Here is a 13,810-nt window from a genome sequence, read left to right as displayed (position 1 = left end):
TCTGTATGCCCAAAATAAGGATGCCATGACTGAATGATTAATGTTCGTGGACAGTAGTGCAATACAAACACTAAGCAATAGTTGCAATAAACCATTTTAAACAGGATGAGATGATAAAATCCAAACTGTTCAGTCTCTGTGTACAGAATAGTAAATTAAATTACTGATTTTGCAAAAGTCATATGGAAGAGAGAATTTAATGGTTTGGAAAGGAGCTATCACCACTGTGAGACAGAAAGAAGTCCAGGGATTTGTCAGAGAAACTAACTACCCACGTAATGTGCTCAGAAACTTTTTGATGAAGTGCTGGTTTTAGTTATTCTGAATTCCATCTTTAGGACCATAGCCTCTTTGGATTTCTTTTTGTTGTTGGTGGTGTTTTTTTAGCCAGCCAAAGAAGGACAATAAAGCTTCAGCTCTGATGGCCTTTCTTCAGGACGGTTTTTATTGTCCACCAAAACAATCATAAAATGAGAAGCAGATCAACTGAATGGCACTGAAGAATAATTCCCAGAGGGTATTCTCTTTCAGCTAGGACCTATTGTTCCCTTTAAAATCTGATTTACATCACTTTTCATACTCTGCCAGAGGATCATGGTAAATGGCTTTTAGAGATCCATACCTCTCATTCAGAAACTGGGATATAAATTCTTATATTAAACATAGGGGTAAAGAAAAGTGACATCTGGACAGTGCTGCGCACTTTTCTTCCTTACAACACTTCCTTACTGTGCTTGAAATGCTGTAGGGTACTTATTCAACTACATAAAAGAAATACTTAATTGTAATGTAAACACTGTTTTTTCTCATCACTACACTCCAGTCATTTTTATAAGTCTGGTAAATAATTAGAACAGTAAATTTCTATTTTCCTCAGGTCAAACCCTCTGTCAGGAGGGAGACCAGAGATGTACTTCCTGTCCTGATCCCTGTGGAACTTCTCTCTGTGAGATGAGAAACAGCCAGACAAACTGCAGTAAGTAGGTCTCATGCTTCATACTGTCACCATTTTAGAGTGTTTTAGAGTATAATGAGGATGCAGGGTAGGACGCAGTAAGTAATACTTTAATTTGCTATCATCTAATGCATATGTATAATGATTAAGTATTGAAAAGGGCAAAGGTGAAACAAAAGTTTCATCATAACTCTTGATTATTGATGTACTAAGGGTTAGTCATAACATTTGACATTGAGATGTTTTCCCTTCTGTGAATTTTTGATACATTCTTAATGGGTGCTTACAGTTGCACTTTTTCTTAACACATAATGTCATTCAGTGTTTACGTAAAGTTTACACAACATAGTGTAAGTGTAAAGCAGAAGCTACTGGTTTATTTTCAAAATATAAGAAAACATGGTACTGTGTTTAGTAGTCTGGAGAACTTTTAGCCCTTTTATGAAGGAATAATTTTGATATTCAAACTGGCAAAACTAGTTATTCTTCTGACCAATGCATATTGTAGAGGATCAGGGTCTTCAACACTGTGTATCTTCATTTCTATGTCCTGTACTATACCACTCCATGCAAGCCTCCCCTACCCACTGTACACTTGCTTCTGAGTAGCTCTTTCTCACTTGTGCAATGCAGCACTGTGAACAGATACTCAAAAGAAGTATACTTGGCTAGGTTCTGAAACTGGGGCAGAACTGTATTCAGAATTATTCAGCATTAGTTAAAACCTGGTGATGTGTTAATACAGTCATATCAATTCAGGTCACCTCGGCCCATGGGCAGGCTTGCCTTCACTTACATATGAATGTGTAGACATATCCTATAATTGCTTTGTGCTGAGCAGTTACCTCTGCAAGGTATGGTTTGGTGCTATATGGTAGCTTGTTTGGATAATGTTATTCCATTGGAATGGATATGGGAAGGTCAGCTAGTCCAAACTCCACAGTTTCTCTGAAGTTGTGACTGTCACCTACAAGTGTTTGTTTAAGACAGGCACCATTCATGCTGGGGTCTTTAGATGCTGCTAAAGTAAAGATGTAAGATACTTGGGCATATATGCTTTACATGTGCTTCTATCAATGCTTCTCCTAACTTTTTGAAAAGGGACAATGATAAGTACCATGTTTAGCATTAGAAGGAAGTTAGTTCACACCTTTGGTCAACTAGTCCAAACTCCTGATCAAAGCAGTGCCAATTAAGTCATGTGGCCCATGTCCTTGTGCAGCTGAGTTTTGAATACCTCCAAGGAATACCTCCACAGTCTTTCTGGGAGACGTGTTCCAGGTCTCATGGTAAAAACCTTTTTTCCATATATATAACTGGAATTCTCTGTGTTACCACTTGTGTCTTTTGCCTCTCGTTCTATCCCTGCGCACTTCTAAGAGTCTGGCTCCATCTGCTTTACACCTTCCCATTAGGTAATTGTTAACAGCAATAAGATCTCCCCTTAGCCTTCCTTTTTGATGGCTGAACAAACCCTCTTTTCCCAACTTTTACCTGTAGATCATGTAACCCAGTCCTCTAACCTGCTTGATGGCCCTCCACTGACATCATTCCAGTATGTAGATGTCTTTCATGAATGGGGAGAGCCAAAAAACAGGACACAATACTGCAGATATGCACCAGTGCTGAATAAAAGGGAATGACAGCAGACATTGTCAGAGACAGCAATCAGATTAATCAGGCATGATTTTCCCATGATAAATCCATGCTGGCTGTTCCCAGTCACCTTTTTTTCTTCATGTGTGGCCATGTCATCGAGAAGGAACTGGTCCATAATCTTCCTGGGGACTGAGGATAGACTGATTGGACTGTAGTCCCCTGGATCCTCCTTGCCTTTTCTAAAGATGGATGTGATGTTTGCCTTTTTCCAGTCATCAGGTGCCAGGGTTGCCATGACCTTTTGAAGATGATATAAAACAGCCTTCCAATGACATTCCTTGGTGGAACTGAGGCAGAAAAGACATTGAGTACCTTGGTCTTTTCCATGTCCCTGGTCACTAGTTCCCCTGCCCCAGTGAGCAGCAGATCCACATTTTTCTTACATTTCCTTTTGCTGCCAATGTACTTACAAGAGCCCTTCTTCTTGCCCTTTACATTGCTCAGTAGTTTCAACTCTAGCTGAGCTTTGGCTTTTCTAACTCCATTTTTGTATGCTTGGGAAATGTCCTATATTCTAGAGACACTTCTATGTTCTAGAGTACTTAAGTGCTTTATCCCCTCTTCTGTCTTCTGTATATTTCTTTTTTGTGTTTGAGCTTGGTCAGGATATCCATGTTCAGCCAAGGAGGCCTTATGCCACACTTGCTTGACTTGCTTTGCATTGGAATGGACTCTTCCTGTGCTCTGAGGAGGCCTTTCTTCAAGACCAACTTGCTGTCCTTCAAGTGGATATCAGCATGATTAAAACTCTCACAAGTACCAGGGCCTGCAATCATGAGGCATCTTCCAGCTCTCTGAAGAAGGGTTCATCTACCTCCTCTTTTTGCTAAGGTGGTCTGCAGTAGATGCCTACTATGTACATCACCTATATAGGTCTGTCGTCTAATCCATATCCGTAACCAAACTATTCAGGTGAGAAGGAGCCTTCTAAGGTGATCGGAGTAGTAGGTGTTGGTGTTTTTTACTTGCCTGTTGTGAACCAAACTATCATTCTCCCTCAAGAAATACTTAGAAAGGGTTATGAAATGGGAAGGAAGGTATCCATATAACACAAAACTAATAACAGTCCACTTCATTTTTAAAAAACTTTTAGTAAAATTTAAATTTTTAAAATAATTTAACTTTTTTTTGGTTGAAATCTCAGATATCTTCATTGAATTATCTCAGTCATTTTCTCCTCTGTGTCTTGCAATTCATGGTCAGATATTATCTTCCATCAGATGTTGTCCCTCTCCTGGTGAAAAGGAAGCAATATATCTTGGGATACATACACTCATTAAGGAGAAATCAAACATGAGATATCACAACAGATCTAATTACTTTGGTTGTTGACCGCATCTGCAGTTCCTGCTGAAATCCCTTGGAACTGTAGGTACCTGGCATCTCCAAAGAAAACAGTTCTTCAAGCAATCTTTTCTTGTCTTTGGTGAGATTTGAAGGTCATGTTTTCCTGATGTTTTAAGGTCAGAATACATGAGTATTCATTGAGATATAATTACTGATTTGAATAACTCCACTCTAGCTAGTCACAAGTTTAAATGTGTATGATAAGATTGATTCTCTGTGGGCTGAAGGCTCCTGGGAGTGAAGGATGCTTAGTCCCAGATCTTTCTGTTTGCAGGAGCTTGTGCTTTAGCAGCTTGTGCCTGTAAGAACAGGTGTTACTTCTCAGTTTCTCCATTTGAAGATTCGGCTTTTTTATTTGAGCGTTACTGACATTGCCACAAAACTACGGTTTACCCAGGAATGGGGGGCTTTCAAAACTTAACAGGCGTTACAGTAAACCCCGTTTTATATGTTTAAAACTGTAGCAACTTTACATTTACTCAGGTGAAAAAAAGACAATATTTTGTAATTTTATTTATTTTTAAATACTTAAACTGCTTAGTAAAGAACACATAAAATGTATCTGATATACTGTGACAGGATCAACATTGGACTCACAGCTGATGGCTGTGTAGTCACCAGTCATGTACAAGACAGGTCCTATATTTGGCTGGCAAACAAGGCACCAGCAGCAGCCTTACCCAACAAGTAGGAAAATATGTAAATTCCCACAATAGCCTCTGGTTCTTATATACTCAGGGAGCAGTTGTCTTTTAAGCAAATTACCTTTCATAAACAGCGACTACAGTCCTGTAAAATGCAACAGTCTTTCAAGCAGTGTAACTGCAATTCAGCCTTTCTCGCAATAAGAGAGCTGAAAGTGTACTTTCTTTCTTGGACTCATCTTCCTTGTGGATAAATCAGTATGAGATTTGCTGTGGTCCAAAGCAGTTTGTGGTCCGAAATCTTTTCCTGATCAATGAAGATTTTTGTATCCCATTGCATGTATGGACAGCAATTTTGGAAAACATTCGAGTGGCTAGGACTATGTTACAAGATAGTGAAAAACATTTTTGACATGTGATATTCGAGTTCTAAAACAATGTTCCTATTCCATGTCATGAGAAACCCAAGAGCTTTTTAGTGAAGATGTTTCCTCATCATATTATCGGCAACAGTCCATAATTCTCAACAGGAGTAACACATAATCTGAATTAGACTTCTGAATCATCCCTCTTTCTCCCTTGCTGGTCCAACGAATATTTAATTGTTTATACACAATGGAACAGCAAGAGAATTTGGGAGAGATTTTTCTTGCATAACATCTGGTAGTACTATTGTCTTTTTTCGTGTTCATATTTTGACCAGAGTTATTTCATCTTTAGTAAGAGATGAGAATTCCCGTGGAAAATTTCAGTTTTGACAAAGCAGTATTTCTGGCCCAGATAACTCTTTGGTTGGAAAATTCCAAAGCATAGGCCACATTTTGTAATATTAAATATGATGGATGTTCTCCATGTGTGATAATGTCTGATCAGTTTAGGCTCTGCATTATAATGCAGTTACAACATATTTAGGATAACAGAACAAATATCTGAAAGGAGAGTGTAAAAAAGACAGAGCCAGGCTATTTTGGTGCTCAGCGACAGGACCAGAGGCAAGGGGCACAAACTGGAACACAGGAGGTTCCCTCTGAACATAAGGAAACACTTTTTTTACTGTGAGGGTGACTGAACACAGGTTGCCCAGAGAGATTGTGGAGACTCCCTCCTTGGAGACAGTCAAAAACGGTCTGGGCATGGTTCTGCACAAACTGCTCGAGGTGGCCCTGCTTGAGCAGGGCAGTTGGACCAGATGACCTCCAGAGGTGCCTTCCAACCTCAGCCATTCTATGATTCTGTGACATATGCCATTCACTTCTGTTACTATGTTTGGAACTAATTCCTATATAGTAGGTAGAGCAAGTTAGTAATAAATACATGAAGATATTAAACCCAGGCATAATCTGTTGTTTTTTTTTTTTTGATTTAGGATAAAAGATGTAATGAATTTTATTCCTTGTTCCTCACTCATTAGGTTGTACTTACATATACTATAAATAAGGGAGTGGCAAGATCTCTTAAACTGTGGGACAGACATCATAAGGAAAGATTAACATTTGGGTTACTTAAATTCAGTCAGATGTTCCCCTGGAGTCTATGTTCTGTTTGTTACTCTGCTTGTGAATTGTAGGGAATTGGGTGTGAGAGTCAAAGTTATTCTTCTCAAACCTTCAATGACACTTTTGCACCTAATGTGATAGAAGGTTTCTAAACACAATGTGAAAATTGTAATCATATTGAAAATATGTAAAGAGCTATCCTACAGGGGCATTTCAGTGGACTAGATTTTCTTCTAGAATTCACCTAAACCCCTATAAATGTGAGGCATAACAAAAGAGAGAATGATATATGTGCATTTCTACCCTTCAGTCTTGAATAATGTTATGTTATACAAACACTTAGAACATTGCATGTACTTCTGTGTTCATTTACTTGGGTTTCATCATGAAATATTGATGAACATGTAATATTCTGTACACGTCAAAAAACCACGCTTACTGGGGAAAAATCAAAAGACAAAACGAAGCTGATCTGGGTATCTGGGGCTGAAGTGTGGGAGGACAAGGGAGAGTTCATCATGAAGAAAAGGAAATGGCAGTAACGTGAGGAGGATTGTTGAAATCTTTGAACCTCATATACCCCAGAGCTGGGACTAACTGGTTTGTGACAACAGAAATTGTTCAGTATTGGCAGTATGGAAGGATTTAGCAGAGAGGAAAAGCTGTATATAAAATGAGGTTCGTGATCCTCAGATTAGAGGTAAATAGTAAAAGAGGTTATAACAGGGAATGCCAGTCCAAGAAAGACTGGCTACTTCTGCTGATCAGGTGAATAATTGACTATTGGATCTTCTTTCAACTTCCTCTCAAAGAACCAGCTATAGGATCACACAGTTGCCACACTGTGCTGGCAACTGACACTAGCTGGCAGAGAATATTAATCATGTTAAGATACATTTGCTTCCAGAATAGGCAAATATATGCAGTCTTTTGATAACAGATTACTTTTGAATAGTACACTTTTTCATGGAAAATTTTCTCATATTTCAAAAGTAAATAAAATTAAATAATTTCACATTGGTCTCAGTGCTAAATAAAAAGCTGAATTTCAGTCTGAATTGAAGTGAAATTCTGTCTGTTGTTTTCTGTTGTGGTGAAAAATTGAAAAATAAGTATTTGGGAAGAAATACAAAATCTGTACAATTTTTTAAATCCAAAATACTCGGTCAGTTCAATATGTGTTGTGATAAACCCTCTAAAAGCTGGACGATTTTTGTATATAGCTATAGTCTATGTAATCATATAGACTTCTAGCTGTTGCATTTATTTTGCTCTTATTCTCTTTATTATCAATTATGTCTTATCTGAATTAAATTATTAGCATGTAGACGGGCTCTTACTCCATGTTTGTGCAATACATAACCTAATTGTCCCCATTCTTCCTTCAGATGTTGGTATGCAAAAAATAAAATAAAATAAAATCTAAAAAAAAAAAATCCTGCCTTCTGTTTTCTATACAGAGAAATTGTGCAGTGTCTGTCATTAGAGGTTTTTCAAGACCCGACTGAATAAAGCCTTGAGAAACCTGATCAGTTCTCAGAGCTGACCAAGCTTTGAGCAGGATGTTAGACCAGAGACCTCCTGAGATCCTTTCCAATCCAAAGTATCCTATGATCCCAGTCGTCTTAATTTTGATAATTGCCCTGCCAGTATGAAGTGTGTTATGGTAGCATAGTATACCAGTAGGAAGTGTGTTGCTGTACGGTACAGGAGCACTTGAAAATCATCAGAAACTTGATTTGAAAAGAATAAATCTGTTTTTAAAGAATGGTTTATTGTACCATGTTGAAGTTAAGATGTTATTTGGGAAGTTAATGCATATTGGTAAGGGAATGTAAGTTTCTGAACAGGTTATTAGGTAGGCAGAGGTCAAACCCACATTTCTTTACTGGTATGAATAGGCTCATATGGGGTCTTGAGCTCTGAAACTTGTAGTTTCCTCAGCCTGAGAGGAAATCCCCTGACTGATAAATTTGTTACTCATGTAATTATTTCTTCTGTATTTCATTTAATCTTTTAATCTCATACCATTTGTGTTTCTTTTTTTATTTTCTTTCTGTGAAAGGTCAGTGTGAACCAATTACTCTGGAACTCTGTATGAACTTGCCTTACAACTATACTTATTACCCAAACTACCTGGGCCACAGGACGCAGAAGGAAGCCTCTATCAGCTGGGAATCTTCTCTTTTCCCAGCCTTGGTTCAGACCAACTGCTACAAGTACCTTATGTTTTTTGCCTGTACAATCTTAGTACCAAAATGTGACCCCCATACAAATCAGCGGATCCCACCTTGCAGGTACTATACTATACTTCATTTAATTCTTGACTGACATTTTCTGTCATATTAGTCTTTCCCAATTTTCTGTTTCCATTGAAAATGCCAGAAATTTTGCTTTGGAATTCCATGGCAAAAGGTAGAGAACCATATTTTATAAGATCATTAAATGCAGTTTATTACACGTGTGATTAGTATCTGAAGTATTCAAAACACGGAGAGGAATATCAGTTCAATAATTTTCAAAATGTATATACTGAATAGAATAGAATAGACTATTTCAGTTGGAAGGGACCTACAATGATCATCTAGTCCAACTGCCTGACCAGTTCAGGGCTGGCCTAGTTAAAGCATATTATTAAGAAGGGCATTGTCCAAATGCCTCTTAAACACTGACAAGTTTGGGGCATTGACCACCTCTCTAGAAAGCCTGTTCCAGTGTTTGGCCACCCTCTCGGTAAAGAAATGCTTCCTAATATCCAATCTAAACCTCCCCTGGCACAGCTTTGAACCATTCCCACGCGTCTTGTCACTGGATAGGACATATGCTATCCTAGTCACGTTAGCCTATAATGACGTGGAGATTACTCTATCTGTGTATCGAAGTAGTCTCCACTGACTTTTGTGTTGTTTCAAAACTGTGACAGATGTGTATGAAGAATAATCCTGGTCAAATCTCATGCCCCTTATGTGTTGGTGTCAATTTAGGCATCCCATTACTGCATTTGAATTGGGAGAGTAAAAAGATATTTTAGTTAACTGCTAAATATGCTTAATGTTCTTAAAAGAGTACTAGATTGAATTCCATTGTAGAAAATTACACATTTCTATGCTACATCTTTTTTTTAACCTTATATTTCTTTCTCCTACCAAGGAGGGGGAGATTTCTCTGCTTTGTGATGTGTACTCTTGTTAACTGTTAACTTGTTAGATTGATTCATAGACAGTACCACAGATGAGATTTGACTGAGAAGTAAGGAAAGAAGTCTGTTACCAAGGTATTATTCTGATACCCCAAGTGTGAAACTTGGTATGGAAATGTGGGAAGGATTAAAAAAAAAAAAGTACCAGTTACTCTTCCAATTTTCCTAGCGGTATTGCAGTAGGCTTCCATATGCACTGTGATGGGCACTACTTCGGAGATTATCTACATTTTAATTCTTTTTCCACAGACTGACAACCAAATGGCTTGCAATAGCTTTTGCAAAGGGTCAACTTTGGCCAAAGATTTGAGTGTGCAGAGAACACAGGACAGAAATTGCTTAGATGTCTCAGCTGACAAAATGAAATTTTTAAAATGTGTTCATCATATTTTTGTTGTTGGTTTTTGGTTTTTGTCATAGGTAAATAATAATTCTGGCATTCAGAAAGCCGAGGTTATAAAGTGGTGTGAGTCAACCTTTTTGATATTGAGGGGGATCTAAAAGGAAAGAGAGTCTGTAACTGTAGCACGGTTAACTGATGTCAATCCATTCATCCGTTCCTTCCAGCTGCTCAAGGCAATGGTGAATCACTTGGTGTGGAAAAACTTTGACTCTTCTTTGTGCAATCCCCCAAAACAAAATTAAATTTGAGATGATTTGTAATGTATTGATTTCTTAAAAGAGCATAAAATAATTGATCCTAAATGGATCTGTTTGCTTGGTTTTGGTCACTGCATTTCTTGAAGCTTATTGCAGGAAAAAAAAGGGTCCATTGGTCAAAAGATTAGAGGAAAATGAGTGGAATAAAATGCCTTCCACGAAAGGAGTGTCTGTTCCTAGAAGAAAGATCTGGAAAAATTAATCAAATTAAATAAAAGGCAAGTTAAAAGTGACATATTTAGGGACAAGGTGTAGTGGGCATGGTGTGTTGGGTTGACGGTTGGACACGATGATCTTAGAGGTCTTTTCCAACCTGTATGATTCTATAATTCTATGATTCTATGATTCTATGACATGAAGGAAACTCAAAAAAATAGAAATTTGTGGGATCCTACTGTGGAATATTTTTCAACCTGTAAGAACAAAGAATTTTCTTTGAAATGGTAGGAGAAAGTCCAAATGATTATAGGTTTAGAAAATATGATCTAAAAGGTGCAATTAAAGGAGCTGCTGAGTCTAGAAACAAGAGAAGACTTGGGGAGTCTTCATAGCCTTCAAATACATAAAAGTGAGAAAATAAATTGTTCACCTTGTTCAGTGAAGTGAAACCAAGAAGCAATGGATTTAAAGTACATCAGGAGAGCTATAGGTCAGATATAAGGAAAATAACAGATATCTGTGTAAGGAAATATATGAAATCTTGCTAACTGAATAGGTTTTAAGAACAGCTTAGACAAATACCTGCTAAGCATGATGCATGTTTCTGTTTGGAGGAAGAGATGAAAAGAATGTTGAGGTTCCTAATCCCGTACTGTCTAGTTTGGGATATTTCACAAAACTAAAAAAAAAAAGAGGCAGTTGAAACAAACAGGGATTCAAAATACCACAGATACAAGACAAGACTATTGTATTGAACAGCACACCAGCTATGATTCCAGGCAAAAGTAGTTGCTAAATGTTTAAAATAATGCTTAAAATAAAAGAGGATTTTTCTATTATGCATTTTCTCTTTGTACTTTTGAAGCATTTGACATTGGGTATTTTGAGAGACGGGATATTAATCTACATGGACTGAACTAGTTTTGTGTGGCGAGTCCTGTCTTCCTGTGGTAAATAAAAAATGCAGCAGGAGGACTGTATTCATGCCTTTTTCCAGGTGTGATACAAGCTTCTATTGCTCTAACTGACAATACCCTCGAGACTAGGTTGATCTATGCTTTGGTTTTCCCCAAACTTTTAATTTTATTGAATTCCCTGGGGAATCCTTTGCTCTTTTGTTTGCAGGCTTAACTCTTTTGTCCTTCTGAAACCACATGGTTTCTGAGGTAGCATCATCAGAAGAGGTAGCATTTCACGGGTACAAAACGTATTTGGCTTTTTTTCCTGAAGGAGGTCAGTTAGTGCTTCTTAAAAAAGGTTCTCTGCCATCCTTTACAGAGGAGAGGATGTTTGTAAGTAGTTATATTTGGCTATTATGTTATAACTCAGGTAATAGTCTGCATACAGTAACTTAAAATAATGTTTCAACAGTAGCAACATATTTTTTGATTTTTTTTTCATGTAAAGAAATCTGGTTAACTGATTTTTCCTTGATCTTCATCTTTAACTTTGGCTAGGATTATTAACTTCCAATAATGGAAATTTCTAAGACTTTCATTCAGTTACTTTGTGCAATTCGACTTTGTCTCCTCAGGACATTATGTGTACAGTCTAAGGAACGCTGTGAGTCTGTGCTTGGGATTGTAGGTCTGCAGTGGCCAGAAGATACTGACTGCACTCAGTTTCCAGATGAGAACTCAGACAACCAAACTTGTCTAACACCAGATGAAGATGTAGAAGGTAACTCCTATAAATACATATAACAGGAAATTAAAGATTTAATTAGGTTCCCAAAGTCACTGATTTTTTTTCCCATACCTCCTCTCTAAATTACAATATTTAAACTGTAGAAATGATTCCAAACTGGGTTTCAGGGAATTTGGATACCTACAGTTTGCAGGTAAGAGGAAGTTCTCATAAGAAATCTATTCGAAGGAAGGATCAATTACCCTCAATCTGTAAAAGTCAGTGTTTAAGATTTGTTGCTAACACCACACCTACTGCTTGCTTGTGTTTATACTTCACTTTTTTACCTATTTAGATGATATAATAATGCTTTTCTAACCAGGAGGCAGACTCTTGGCAATCTTAAAAAAGCTGAGCCCCACGACAACTCTGAGAAAAATATTGTAATGTTAATGTCTTTGCCAGCTATTGTTTGCTCTTGGTTTTTGTTTGGGGAAAGTTTTGTAGAGAGTTGTGCCAAACGAGCTTCAGTAGCAACTGACAAATTTCAGTTTTTGAGTTCAGCCATAATACTAATCATTGTGGTGTGAACATGGAACAAAAGAATGAAATTGCCTTCAATGCTTCTAGACATTCTTTGTATGTATAAAGGAGGAAGCTGTGTGGCTTTTCCTTCTGCAGTGGTCATCGGATGCGAGGTCTGTGGGGATTCTGACATCCCTTTTCTTTTTCTTGCCAAAATGCCAGTAAAGTAGCTGGGAAAATAGTGAGATAGTGCGTGCTACAGTGCCTGCATATGCTGATCGTGTTCAGTTCTCACTCTTCTCCTCCTACTCACCTACACAGCGATGACGGTCTTTCCACAGTCTTGCTCTTGCTCAGAGAGAGCAATGGGCGAAAGTTAGTTAGTCTATAGTTCTTTTAGTGAAGATGTATCGCTGTGAATACAGTGAAGGAATCATGAAAAACCAGTGAAGCATATATAGCAGTTAGTACTATTTCTTCAAGCAAAGCCCGTGTGCACATATATCACTGTGAGGATTTTATAAAGACGTGTAATACCATAGTAATGAAATCCTCTGTCGTGGGACTTTTGAGAGACAGGGAGATAATTTCCCTCTACAGCAGTGGGCTGATGGAAAGGAATTATCCATTATTACACAGCAGTGTGTAGGAAAGGAAAAGTAAGATTTTGGGACAACAAGGTGAGTTAAAGAAAAATACCTTGATTTAATTTTCTCAGGTATCAAATGTCTTTTAAACTTCATCCCTGTGTTAGTAGACCATTTGGCTTTGAAATGTAACGTAGAATGGTTATATTTTAAATATACTACTGCATACAGGACTAGTGTGTTCCATTTCTAAAGATAAATTCTGTACACTTATAAAAATTATAATTTTAAAAAATTCTCCCTTTAATTAGAAGGACTCTGCCTAGTAGGCTGATTCACTGCTTATTGATCATCTTAGCACTGAAATAGATATTCCTGGAATATCAATGAAAAAGGAGGGGTTTTTAGTATTCTTTTAGAAACAGTGTAACTAATTAAGGGGTCTTATCAGAGTTGTTTTGGGTTCACTTACTGCTAGAATTTTATGTTGATTCAATGCCAGATTTCTACTGACTACCAACATTGGTTAGAAAGTTTTCCCTGGGAAGTTTAAAATCTTATATAAATATTTCTGAAAAAAACACATGTAACAAAAGAAGTTAAGCTTCTGAGAACATTTAAAGTGTTTATGATTACAAAATATAGGTGATTTTCCAACTTAAGCTATAATTGACAGAGTTATACAATGTGCTGAGTTGCTTAACTTCTCTTCCAGTCAGTGCTGAATCCAAGAATGCTGCTGGCCAAGACAGTATGCATTGTAAACTTAGTTATTTTCATTATGAGTTATTCTTAAATGTTGGCAGTATAGTTCACATATCTTTTATCATTAGAATGTTACTTTCTAAGGCTCCCAAGTTCATTGATGATATTTTTGGTACAACTATTTATTGAATCCTAAAATTTACCCAAGGAACTGCATGATATTAAATATCTGAGAGATTTTGCAGGAA

General features: G+C 37.3%; 1 protein-coding gene across 2 annotated transcripts in view; it reads left to right on the top strand.

The window, feature by feature from the left end:
* Nucleotides 1-13,810, top strand: part of CORIN (corin, serine peptidase) — a 159,122-nt gene that overhangs the window by 113,231 nt on the left and 32,081 nt on the right. For both annotated transcript variants that reach the window (XM_075150550.1, XM_075150551.1), the window contains exons 10-12: nt 878-976; nt 8,167-8,398; nt 11,654-11,799. In XM_075150550.1, coding sequence (XP_075006651.1) covers nt 878-976; nt 8,167-8,398; nt 11,654-11,799 — 477 coding nt within the window. The remainder of the gene's footprint in view (nt 1-877; nt 977-8,166; nt 8,399-11,653; nt 11,800-13,810) is intronic.

Source organism: Calonectris borealis, chromosome 4, assembly GCF_964195595.1.
Source record: "Calonectris borealis chromosome 4, bCalBor7.hap1.2, whole genome shotgun sequence".
Classification (NCBI taxonomy): domain Eukaryota; kingdom Metazoa; phylum Chordata; class Aves; order Procellariiformes; family Procellariidae; genus Calonectris; species Calonectris borealis.
The sequence above is the reverse complement of the archived record's forward strand: the minus strand, read 5'-3'. Positions and strand labels throughout refer to the sequence as shown.